At 39.0% G+C, this 13,375-nt stretch overlaps 1 protein-coding gene across 3 annotated transcripts in view; it reads right to left on the bottom strand.

Moving 5' to 3' along the window:
- LOC101165379 (receptor tyrosine-protein kinase erbB-4) overlaps positions 1 to 13,375 on the bottom strand; it is a 357,518-nt gene that overhangs the window by 94,211 nt on the left and 249,932 nt on the right. For all 3 annotated transcript variants that reach the window (XM_023964982.1, XM_023964985.1, XM_023964991.1), the window contains exons 6-12: positions 12,862 to 12,980; positions 12,151 to 12,292; positions 11,480 to 11,593; positions 8,282 to 8,408; positions 6,603 to 6,676; positions 4,409 to 4,499; positions 4,050 to 4,255 (exon numbers count right to left, since the gene is read on the bottom strand). In XM_023964982.1, coding sequence (XP_023820750.1) covers positions 4,050 to 4,255; positions 4,409 to 4,499; positions 6,603 to 6,676; positions 8,282 to 8,408; positions 11,480 to 11,593; positions 12,151 to 12,292; positions 12,862 to 12,980 — 873 coding nt within the window. The remainder of the gene's footprint in view (positions 1 to 4,049; positions 4,256 to 4,408; positions 4,500 to 6,602; positions 6,677 to 8,281; positions 8,409 to 11,479; positions 11,594 to 12,150; positions 12,293 to 12,861; positions 12,981 to 13,375) is intronic.

Genomic DNA, 13,375 nt, shown 5'->3' with positions numbered 1-13,375 from the left:
AGCTGAATAAGGGCTTTCATGACCAACTAGTGAAAGACGCTTGTGATGCCGTTGCCTTGGAAACTTGGCATGTCAGTGTGTATGCTATGCACAGAGTTAGATTTCCAGAGATATTAGAAGAATCAAAGTTTGGAATTAATCGGAGCCCTGCAGGGGAGAAAATAAGACAACATTGGTGCCTGATGAGAGGCGTTTTGTTTCTGCAGCATGATTGCACTCGCAAGCCATTGTTTTCAACTGCTTTTATGCATGATAAAAGACTTTACTAAATCTAAATGCAAAAAACAAATTTAATCTAGAAAAGATAAGTAAGGTTTTCTTCATAATATTAGTTTGTGGATCAGCAAATCCGTACAATCTTTTAGATGGTGTAACCTGAAAAATGGTTGGTCCCATTGATTTGCAGATACAACTGGCAATTACGGTTGGGCAAAAACAGTTACCAACTTTGCATGTTGTTCAGTTTGTTCAGATGAGAGACATCTGTAAAGATAACTACACGCAATATGGTGTTCACACCAGACAAGCAGAGAGCGGAAGGGAGCTCTTCTTCTTTTGTTTATTTTTTTAACTGTTTACTAGTGCCTGTCCGCCACCTACTGTTAGTAGATACTTAGTGCAAATGTCAAAGCGGTGCGAATCCCGCATCTCTTGCTCCAGCCTTTTTCTTTCACAGCTCTGATCTGATATATGAAAGACTTGGAGTCATAATTCCAGCCGGGCACGAGACACAATTACCGTATTAAGTGAACATTGGAGTGGAAACGCTTACCTGAAATGCCTGGGCTATTCTCAACCAGACCGGACCGCTCAGTGGAAATTAGGCTTTAGTAACATTCTAAATTGTCCTCTGCGTAAGCACATAGGCAGGCTCTTCTAAAGCAGTGTTTCTAAACTCCAGCCCTCAGAACCCACCATCCCAGATGCTTGTTGTGTTTCTCTTCTTAAACACGCCTGCGTCTAATGACTATCATTAACTAGCCTCTCTAGAGCTTGATGAATTTAATCAGGTGTGTTTAAGCAGGGTAGTATGGAAACATGCAGATTAGTGGGCCCTTAGGACTGAAGCTCAAACACACTAGTCGAAGGTTTGCCAGAGACCAGCTGGATGATCGTGAGATGGACAGGGAGAGTGTCATGTAGTCGAATGAGACAAAAATGTAGCTCTTTGGTATGATGCCGTGTTCGGATAGGGAAGATGCTGAGTTTCATCCCCAGAACACCAGTGGGTAGCGTGCTGTTTTGTGGCTGCTTTTCTGCACAGTGGACAAGGACGCTAGTGAAATTCTGGGCAAAAACCTGCTTCTGTCAGTACGGGGATTGAGGATGAAATACAGCCAAATCTTCCAGCATGACAGTGATCGCAAACACTTTGCTTGGGCAACGTGTCTACATAAAAGAGTGTCTACATAAAAACTATTTTAAGGTTCTGGAGTGGCAAAGCCAGTCCCAGACCGTATTCCAATTTGCATGGAAGAATGGACCAAACAACCAGATACAGTGTATGCAACTGTAGACAGTGACCTCTGTCATTATCTAACATCTATTGTACACATAAATTCTTTAAAAGTCTTGTGAAATGAAAGGGATGCCATCCACACGTCACTACCAAATCTGTGTCCCTGATTGGTCAACATAGTTTGACTTGTAAGCTTGCATTCAACGGCCGCACGTTTTGTCCGTAGAGCCCAAAAGTGGTTTAAAAAATATGCATAGGCGTGAGCGCAAGAGTTTTTGGAAGCCTGAAAGTTCCAATTACGCACATTTAAACAGACTTTTCATTGGAAGTGGCTTTCATTGGCTTGAATGCGTGTTGGCAAAGGCGGTCTGAACGTAGCCTAACAGTTAATTTTTACCCTTGATGAACATTATAGATATTTTCCAGGAGGTGCAACTGGCAGAATAAGTAACTGCCAAAAACTTATTTTTGCGTTACTGTACATGTCTGTGTAACCCTGCTTATGTTACTTAGTTTTTTTTACAGTCTTTTATTTAGTTCAGGACAGTGAAGTCCGAATTCTAGCCAGAGAGAAAGGATGGTTTGAGCGAGGAGTGAAAGAAGCCATCTTTGTCAAGAAGGATAAACCTTCTCTTAATAAGAATGGTGGTCTCAGGTTTATTCTTCCAGCTGTCTACGGCAGTGTTTTGAAACCTAAACAAACCAAACCAGTTCTACCTGGGTCGTTAACAGCTGTAAGAGATGACCAGTTGGGGAGGGAGTCACTGGCTCCCCAACCCCCAGCTGAGGACAAAGTACTCTAAATGACCCGAAACCATGGAGGCTAAATTGACAATACCTTCCAGTTTCAGATCTGACTCCTCCCCCATGAGCGCATATATACCAGCTCAGCTCTTCGACCAGCTAATTCAGAATTCACAAAGCCTCTTGGATAAGAGGTGAAACGTCTTCTAACTTTAAAACCAAGTCCAGATGACAAACCCTAAACCTAATACAATGGAACCAACCTTGCTGAATGAGAGTCTTCATAGACATGTCTTTTATTTAGTGTAATTCTCGGTTTCTCCAGTGGTGGCAGTCAACATTTTAAATGTAGAAGAAGGAGCAATACGCAAACAATTTCCTGTTGGACGTGCAAAGAAACCGAGCAACGAATTGGAAAACTGGTTAGAGCATGGATATATTGAGCAAAGACAAATCGAGTCCACATGAGAGCGAAGAGGATTTTTGATAAAGAGATTGATGCTTTAAAGAGAAAAGAAACATTCCCATCAATCATTACATAATACAATACTCATCATTTCAATAAATTTTGAAATGTTCATCTGGTGTCTGCATTTTTTGTCCAAATTTCACTGCAAAATTAACTTAAAGGCAGATATACGCTAGTTTCTGTGTCACTATCTAGCCAAGTACTCAACTTTCTTGTTTAAAATCAGTGTAGCTGCATTTATTACTTTTGGATGGTAGTGATGGTAGACACCGATATAGAATTTATCTTTATCTGCTGCACAAACACCTTAGTAGTTAGGTGGTTGTGTTTCTACCCTGAGACTAGGGCAGGCCTGGTCAGCTCTGGTCCTCAACCAGAACCCTGCCTGTTTTCCAGTTCTCCCTGGACTGTTTGATCAGATGTGCTGGTGTGTTCAATCAATCACGATGTGGAGTCACTTTACTCAGTTCAACAGCAGCAAGCTGGTCAGAGAGAACCGGAAAACAGGCAAAGTTGTAGCTCTTGAGGCCCAGCGTTGACCAGTCTTGGACAAGGGGTTGTGGGTTCACGTCCACAGCTAGGTTTTACCAATTTCTCTAAAAACTGGGACCCAGTGTCTCATTGGTTGACAGGTTTAAAGGGTTGGATTTTAGGGTTTAAACCACCAAATGGTCCCTGGGTATCTGGACTGGACTGGGCTGTGCACCTTCCCGAGGGAGATTCAATTACAGAAGTTAAATTTCACAAATCCTGGTTTCCCTTGGTTTTTGTCATTCGCTGTATATAGGAACTGGACTGGGTGAACTCTCCCCCCTTGGGTTCCAAACCCCCAAGAATCCACTGGTTAAACCCCAATACTTTTTATTGAGAAATAAACAGGTATTACTCAGTTATTCTATTTGTCTTGCTTTGCTACCATTTTTTTTAAATGTTCCTAATAATCCTATATTTTCTATGATATTTTTTTTCTGCAGTGTAAATAATTGAAACTGATGTCTCATTAAAAGTTTGTGGTCTAACGTCTAACATTCAAAATGTTTGACAGATTATTCTAAACTCACATTCAAGTGCTAGGGGTTTGGACTCCCAACAAGCTCATTCCTGATTGGTAAGAGAGGTTGCCATTGAAACGCCCCCCTTTCGGATCATTCACCGCTTACTGACGATTTCCAATTACAACATAGTAACATCCGTGAAGTGCAAAAATGATAACTAAATTGATTTCATTTCACTGGAACAGAAAGCAATGTACTGTACACTCAACGGTTTTAGACGATATCCTCATCAATTCTCAGTCTCCTTGAACAGGTCTAAATTTAGTTTCATCTGGACCCCACAAGATAGCACAAGGGTGATTTTATAGCACAAGGCACTCACGACATTCCATTGGTTCTCTGTTGTTGCGGATGAGGACTTTCTGGGATGGCGTCCTGAATAGTGACGTCCAGTTGATGGTGTTGTAAAAACACAAGCGGCTGTTGTTGAAGATGTAGACGTTACCGGCGCTGATCTCATTCAACGACTGGAACTGGAAAGAGGAGATCCGGCGCTGTTTCAGGATCAGAAGAGATATACCACTTCCACTGAGAGGGGTGTGGGAGGGGGGAGGACGGGACACCAGAAAATCAGACAAAGTTATTATAATTAGAAGCTTATAGAAAACCAGTAAAAATAAAATGTAGATGCACCACAAATGATAGAAATAAAGACATGCGGCTTAATGTTTGTACTCATACCTGTAGAGACTTCTGCCTCCAATTGTTACCAGGTTGGAAAAAACACTCAGGTCTGTCATGTTTTCAGGCCAAGACTGGATGTTAAGGAATCCTAAATGGACAAATGAAAAAAAAATAAAGTAATAAAAAAATGTTTTATATTTTTTTAAATTCTTTTTAAGGGACCTCAACCTTTCCCTTTAAGATAATTAGAAAGGGGAAAAGGAAATTAAGGGATATAAAATCCTGTTGCTTCATAGAGTTTCATGGCCTTTGTGAAGTTCAAGCAAAAGTCCAATCCTTGTGGAAAATCTCCATGAAAAGCACAAAATGGACTAATTGAAAGAATGCATCCAATATTCTGCAGAGTTTGTCCGGTTGCACTTGCCTTAATGACAGATTATAGGATCGGCAGAAACGATATTAATAAGGATGGAGCCGGAAATGGCTGAGATAGAACGGCCATTGCTCTTTCTTATTGCTAAGGTTTTCATTATGAAAATGCCGTTTCACTCCATTAGCTGTTTGGCTTAACTGCAAGCCGCAGCTTAATATGACAAAAGGGTTTGTGTACAAGGTATCGCTCATCCCTTAAGGCCCTTTAGTAGTTAATGAATAACTCCACACAGAAGCACACACTGGAAGCGCCATAGCATGAAGCGGGGTCGATATAATATCTCGAATATAATGTCTTACAATGAGAAGTTTCGGAACTTGGCATTTAACTTTGTTTGCCATTTGAAATTCTAAATTTAACTTTGCAAAAAATAAGTAGCCGAAAAATGCCACCAAGCTCACACAAATCTTAGTTCAAGCAAAAAGTTAGACTATCATAAAAGTTTAAATAATATACAGTAGTTAACTGATAACTAAAGCACTACTTTGTAATGCAAAGTAACGCGTGTCTGTTAACATGTTATTTAGGGGTTAATTAATGCTAAATTATGTGTTAACTAACTTTAATGAAGGTACTTTCATACATTTTTACCGATACTTTTTATCAGTCATATCAAAAAGTAAACTTGTTTGTCACATAGAATCCTTACACATACTGACATATTTTAAACCTTTATGCCTTACAATTTTGATTTTGATCAGTGCAACTGTTACCTGTGATAATCGCACCTGTTTGAACTGGTTACCTGTATAAGAGACACCTGTCCACACCCTAAACTCCAAAATGGCACAGCACATGCCCCTGCATTTTCTTTAAATATCCGTGTATATGAATTCATGCATATCTTTATATCTGCTTATTTAAGTATTTATTCAGTGTAAAACATGTCAACACTTCCCTATCTCTATGCTGTTTTTGCACATCTGACATGATTTTATCTGTACATATAACTCTGCACACAATTATGGACATTTTTATATTTGCACTTTATGTAATACTTTGTTAGATTTTATCTTTGCACTGAAAATGGTGATGGCTTTAATTTTATTGTCAAAGTGGACAGTGACAATAAAGGCACATCTATCCATCATTTATTTTAAGGAGTCAGACTGCGATCTTTCCACCATGGTCGAGACAAAGAGCTGTCAAAGGACACCAGGACTGAAAGCCGGTGCCTCAGAGATCGAGTCGTCTTACTTTCTGAAAGGAAATGAGCTGCGAAAATAACTCAAATTTTATCAAATTATATATGATCATATACATTGATACTGTTTACTATAAAATAATTATGAAAAGCATGATATAGGCACTTTAAGGTTAACATTGCAATTCTAAGTATTCCTTTTATCAAATTGCTGTGAATCAGGAACAGTCAAAAACATTCCCTTTGAAAAAACATTGGATTTGTTATGTAGAAAAAAAACAAAATCTCCCTGCTTCGCTCCATCGTGATGCATAATCTTGCAGATGACTAGATCCATGTACTATATGTCTTTGTTTTTCCAATCCCAAAGCCTAACTATTTTAAGTATTTAAACCTCAACAAAAACTGCGAGTCACATGTTTCATGTATTCATACATGTTTGTGCCAAATTGGTCAAAAATGTGGGGCAAACATGTTTCTAGGTCCACTTTGATATATGTACTACAAGAGGAAAACATAAGAGGTAACAGCGAAACACGAATACAACCAGTTTCGCCGATTTAAAGATGAAGAAAAAAAAACCCACACATTTAGAGAATGTCAGCAAGCAATAAACCATAAAACTGTTTATTCTTAATCAAATACCTTCCCTGTAAGATACTTGCTGCTGTTACCTGTAATCTCCTTCACTGTACGAAAAACGTTGAGACGCTCAGGATCCAAAGGTCCAATGCCATGATACATGTCGCTGCAGAAAAGAAGGAAGTAGGAAATTCACTGACCGCCAAAGTCGAACTTCAGCTAAACCTTCAACAATGGAGATGTCGGTGTTAATCTTCTTTTCTCATAGTTTTGAATAACTAGAACATAAGCAAGAAACTTTAAAATAAAGTGTAACTAAGCTAAGATGGCAAAATAACATGAGCGAATGGTAATTGAGAAAACGAAAAAGCTTAGTTAAGAATATTGAAAAAAATATAGATAGATAAACTCTGTGCATCTTTCTCTTTGCCAAACTTTGGTTGAACCTGTTTCAAATTTGATCTTTTCTTTTCATTAGTTTTCAAAGCAAAGAACTGATTCTGTAATAAGATTGTGCTATAGAGTTGTAGCAAACAAATAATTGACTTTTAAAAAATCTCCGCTTTTTGGGTTTCTAGAGATCACGGGGAAGGAAATACTGCTAAAAGTTGTTTAAAAAAAGGTTTTAAAAACCTTAAAGTTTTTTGTTTTTCAGAAAAATTACTCCTAAATTTAAATTGTTCAATAAAGTTTAAAGTTCCACTACAAAGCATGGCAGTGGAAGTGGAATAATTTGGATCCTGTCTGTTCTGCTTTCATTTTTTGTCAATTTCCTTTTGTTATGCGACTAATTTATAATTCATTTTTACTTTTATAGTTGGTCTATCTGTAATGTAGTTAATTAATATTTATTAGGGAAAATCTTAAAAGACAAAATTAAAAAACCAAAATGCTACATTTTAGAGATGTTCTTACTTTAGCTCATCTGTTTTAAAATAACTTCAGAAATTTTTGTAAAAGTTCAAACCATTTTAAAGTACTTATACTAAAACAAATCTGTATAGTCCTTTTAAGTCTCCTGAATGAGGCAGGCCATATCATTGCTTAAAAAAAAAAGGAAAAATTTGAAAAAACAAAATCTTCCACTCAAAACACCCATTATTTTCATTTAATCTCAATTTACACCTTGTGCTACATTTACATACAGCCTCTGTAACCTGCCCTCAAGAAACCACTTCCAATGCAAAGTAGACACATGTACAGTACAGACCAAAAGTTTGGACACACCTTCCCATTCATTTGAATGGGAAGGTGTGTCCAAACCTTTGGGCTGTACTGTATATGCGCGTTTTGGCCTTCCGTGTTTAAAACTCTGTCATTCACACATTTTTAAGTCAATTTTTAGGTTTTATGTACAAAATTCGCAGCTAAGGCGGGCACTAAACGCGCATTGTGAGTTAAACCAGTTAAACTTTGACCAATCAGGGACTCAGATTTGGTAGTCACGAATGGGTAGCGTCCCTTTCAAAAAGTGGAAGTGCCAATCATTTGAAAATTGATCATGGAGGAGAAATGAATAATTTTGGTTTGTAAAATGACACCAAGTCTTTCGTATATCAGAATAGAAATCCTGAAACAAAATGTGCAATATTTGCAATGCTTCAACATTTCACACCAAGCCTTTTCCAACTGTAGGTACATGCGCTAGATTTGGGTATCGACAGTATAGTGCGAACACAGTGTGCTGAAAGCGCGTTCAAGAGCCCACGTTCACTGCGTTTTTGATCATGCACCACATGAAGTATTTCTGTTAAAAACTTCACAAACTCACCCTTTAATGCCAGTGATGAGAAAGATGAGGTTGCCGTTGATTTTTGTGCAGTTCACAAATTTATCAATGTTGCTGGCGTCCACTGTTTGAGCTGTCTGCAGGCTGCCGGTCCCAATCCCATCACACACTGACAAAACAAACACACAACCATGAATTATCCTAAATATTTCTCCAATTGGGTTGACTTCGGCAAACAAAACGTACATCCAGTGTCCCTGTACAACAGAGGCTACGTGTTGAGGAAAGTACCACTATCAATTTGTCACATCCACATTTCTTATTCCTTTTTTATGAAAATAAAGTCTGCTTTGGTGCCGCGGGAAGGGCATAACCCTTCTCTTCGTATGGGGATTCTTTTGATAAAAGCATGGGCCAATTTACATCCAATTCCTCTCCATAATGAATTCATTACATCTGCATTAATTACACTTGGAGTTGAGAGTGAGCCGAGTGTTTCTGACAGAGGCAAAGGGGATGATGAATAAGGCTGGCATTAAGCGCTGTAACCAGTTTTTGATCGTGATTTATACCAGCCAATTCCATATCTGAAATGTTAATTTGTTATCATTTCCCCACAGTTCCTTGGGCTATCCCTCATTAACCCCTCCCTGCCACATGATGATGTAATCAAAAGATTAGCCAATCAATAGATGCTACAGGCCATATGTGGAGCCTGAAGGAAGGAAGGTTCCCTTCAGTGAGAAAGGACAGTCTACAGTCGCAGGAAGATCATGATGAAGAGGTTAATCTCTTATGTTTGATCTAATGCTGTTTAATTCCTCGTTACACATTTTAGGCATTTAGCAGATGCTCTCGTGGAAAAATGACATCTAATTAGAAGGTAAGAGTGGGTTCTCATTGTGAAACAGTTAATTAAAAAACAGGCTGTTGTGGGAATCAAACCTGTGACCTTCATTTCTGCACAGTATACTTATCTTCTACAATCTAATATACTTATAAAAAACATGCACCGGTATTTAGATTACAAAAAAAAAAAATTCAACAGACATTCCCTTGGAGTTTTTTTGCAGCGCAAAGCAGGGACTATTTCTTTTATCATGATGTCATATCATATTAAACGTGACAGCACAAGTAGACTTAACTGTTGACATAGCAGCTTTGCCAAAACATACAGCAGCAGTAACTTTTTCATCAGGTGGTTAAACTAAAAAATACCTAATAGACCCACTATGTTTAATTTGTGTATATTGCACGGATGATAATTGGTCATAGGGGGATAAACAGTGAGGCAAAAAAGTGTTTAGAGAGCCACCAATTGTGCAAGTTTTCCACCTTAAAAAAATGAGAGAGGCCTGTAATTTTCATCATAAGTATACCATAACTATGAGAGAAAAACATTAGGAAATAAAATGCAGAAAATCACATTGTCTGATTATTATAGAATATATTTGTAAATTATCGTGGAAAATTTCTCTACCTGTATTAATGGGACCTGTTTGAACTAGTCATCTAAAAAATAAAAATAATACCCTGTCCACAACCCCAAACAGTCACACTCCTATCTCCACTATTGCCAGGTCCAAAGAGCTGTCTTAGGACACCAGACACAATTTTTAACCTGCACCAGGCTGGGAAGACTGAATCTGCTATAGGTAAGCAGCGTCCCCCTGCTAAAGCCAGTACATGAGCAGGCCCGTCTAAAGTTTGCTAGAGCATTTGGATGATCCAGAAGAGGATTGGGAGAATGTCCTATGGTCAGAGGAAACCAAAATAGAGCTATTTGGGAAGAATAGATAAGAATAGAAAGAACCAGAAAGGATGCTGAGTTGCATCCAAAGAACACCATACCTACTGTAAAGCATGGGGGTGGAAGCATCATGCTCTGGAGCTTTTTTTCAGCAAAGAGACCAAGGCGACTGATCTGTGTTAAGGAAAGAATGAATGGGGCCATGTATCGTCAAACTTTGAGTGAAAACCATCCGTCAGCATGGGGGCATTGATGATGAAACATCTTCCAGCACTACAACTACCACAAACACACTATCCGGGAAACAAAGGAGTGGCTATTCATAAGAAGCATTTCAAGATCCTGGTGTGGCCTAGCCAGTCTCCAGATCTCAACCCCATAGAAAATCTTTGGAGCAAGTTGAAAGTCTGTGTTGCCCAGTTGTAGAGCTGTCTGAATCTACCATTTGCAAAATCCAGAGCCCTAGAAATTTCCCAGAAGTTTCTGCGGAAAACTAGTGAGCATCGATGCCATTGACCAGACTGAGCGACCCCTCCGTTCTCACGTTCCAAATAGGAGGGACCCATTAGTCCCAAAAAGGTGAAATCCCATAGACCTCTATTGAGAAATAAGCAGCTATTACTCAGTCACTTTTTCATCATATTTTTGCTGTTAAGCAAATTATTCATCTTGTAAACTGACCGATCATATGCCTCAATAAATTAGGTGGCGCCGAATGTTTAAAGTGTTCGATTGACCACTTCCCCTGAACCCGCTTTCAGTGGAGGGGGTGTGGCTTTCTAACATGCTCACGCCTGATTGAAGAGAGTGGTTGCCTTAGAAATGTAGTTTTAGACCGACACAGACCAATCACGGCTTACTGATTCTGGTTCCAACATTTCAACAGACATATCGCAGAAAAAATGGCGACTTAATTGACTTCATTTGATTGGAACTGGAAGCAAGGCATTTCCTATGGGTGACGTCACACACAATCCGTGCAGTTTTATGGATATTATACAGTTGATTGTTGAGAACTATTAGCTTGTAAATAATGACCACAATGCATTGCGTATGAATGTATTTTAATTTAATTTTTATAAACCTCCATATTTTCTTCATCAGAATACAGAGAATTAGTGAATAGTTTTCGTAAAATATTCATATTTATTACGTCTTTACTTCGGAAAATTGTTGACGTCATATTTCTGTTTTAAAAAAAAGTAGTGAACAATTTTAAAATTGCTATTGAAATCTAAGGCACAAGATAGTCCTGCAATATTTAATTAAGTGGCGAGGGAATTCTGACACGGCCTTAGTTTTCGATTTAGCTACCATTGGTGTAAGGAATTGGTCCCATGAGGTCTTGGCTCTAAATTACATATTTTACAAGTAAGACATTGTCAAGAAATAATACCAAAAGTGTGCATTTCTTTTAGACACAAGCTTTTTTGTTTTTGTAACTGGAACTTTTTTGTACTAAATTCTTCATTTTTTCAGGATCCCCTTACCTTTAGGACAGATATCAGTACAAGGGATACACATTTTGATTCTGTTCTCCTCCACTTCCATCTTGTTGCTTGGACATGCCCTAACACAGGAGCTGTGGTCCACCACAAAGTTGTCTGCAAAAAAAAAACCAACAATATGGTATTTTACCGACCTAAGTCACAACGGACAAGAAACGTTGGCCTGTGGTCCATGTAAAATAACAAGGAGACTTAGCATGCATAGTTTAATGTAAAGGATCCTAGTCACAGCTGTGACTAGTCCTGGTCCTAGTTTCACAGCTGTGCAAAGCTAAAAGCTGAAGAAGAAGAATTAGAAATTCAACCACTCTAGTTTTTAGCAGTAAGATTGGAGTAGCCCAACTGTAGACGTCATGTAGACGTCTCTGGCTTTCATTGCATTTTCACTGAGTTACTAATGCAACCTGACTTAGAAAATATGACAGAAAAACCCAAGAGTTTGTTTCTTTGGGCAACAGAAGCCAAAGCAGATGGCGTAGAATCAAGCTTTTTTGCTATACTCAATTTCAGCCAATTGTCCCAGACAACCAACTCAACTCTTAAATCCAACATACATTAGTAGACATGAACCTTTAAATGGAAAAAAATCAAAGGAAAAGAAATGAAAAGTCATTAAGACCAGCACTGTTGGTACAGAATTTGCTCAGACTTACGGGGGCATTCCCTGACACAGAAGGCTCCGTAGGTGTACTTGGCTCGGGGGTTGTGCTCGAGCTGGAAAGATGTAGGGTTGTACACAAACGGTTGAGGGCACTGGGTCACGCACGCGCCAGAGTCGTTGAAATTGGTGCAAGCCTGCGGAGTGGGAGGAATTTAGAGGTGATTTAGACTCCTCGTTAGTCTGTGAATGGGTTACACATCGAGCAATAATGCATAACTGCTAGGGAGGATTCCTTTATCAGTTACTGTGGTCAAAAGAGTATTACGGTCGCATTTCATTTTTATTTGGGTGTGTGAATCATCCAGCTGTCGTTTGGCTCTTGGGATGCCAAATGAGAGAACTCTTGGAGCCATTGATCCAAAGCCATGATGTAAATGGTGAAATGTTTTCCCATAAACCTCTTAAGTGTTTCGTCGTCGATGGCCACAGCCTGAAACGGCTGTAATTGAATTGGGTGAGGCTCTCTGTGAATTACAACTGCAATATCATTGTTGTCAGTATGCAGGCAATGCCAGTTTGGGAAAGCATAAGGTGTTTGAGTGTCACCACAGTCAGCGTTTAGAGTCCAGTCAAGTGACAAACATTTAAACAAGTTAAGAGGATCACATTTTGGCAAGGAAGAACATGGCAATGTGTGGCACCAAAAAAAGGCAAACATAATTGAATAGGAAAGAAGTTAAAAGTGTGTGCATGTGAGTCTTACAAAGCAGTCCGTGTCCTTGGGACCGAAGCAGCCACCAGCACATTCGCGATGGCAGCAGTCGCTGACGTAAGGCCCGAAGCATCGACCGTCACACTGCTCTGCACACACCGTTTTTGTCACTGCCCAAGAAGTGAAAAGACAGACTTGTAAAGGTCTTATAACGACAAAAAAAAGGCAACGGCAACACCCTCGACTTTCATCTGGTACTAGGGAGAGTGGTCTCATGCTAAAATAAATGAGGAACTTCAGAAATCTAAAGGTCAGACAAAAGACTGAGCTCATCTAAGATTCAGATGCATAGATGTCAATTAAATGCTTGTCCTTAGTTTCAATATTAGACACTGGCTGCTAAAAATGTTGCTGCTTTGCAAATTCTGCCTCCTTTTCTTATTTCCTATGTTTTTCTTATGTAAGCCTCTGAAGGCTTTTGAGATGCATTTGATTTAACTGAAAAATTCCTAAACCACAACATCTCGTCAGAAACACACAGATCATTTTCAGCTTTGGAATGTAG

Source organism: Oryzias latipes, chromosome 2 (genome assembly GCF_002234675.1).
Source record: "Oryzias latipes chromosome 2, ASM223467v1".
Lineage (NCBI taxonomy): Eukaryota > Metazoa > Chordata > Actinopteri > Beloniformes > Adrianichthyidae > Oryzias > Oryzias latipes.
The sequence above is the reverse complement of the archived record's forward strand: the minus strand, read 5'-3'. Positions and strand labels throughout refer to the sequence as shown.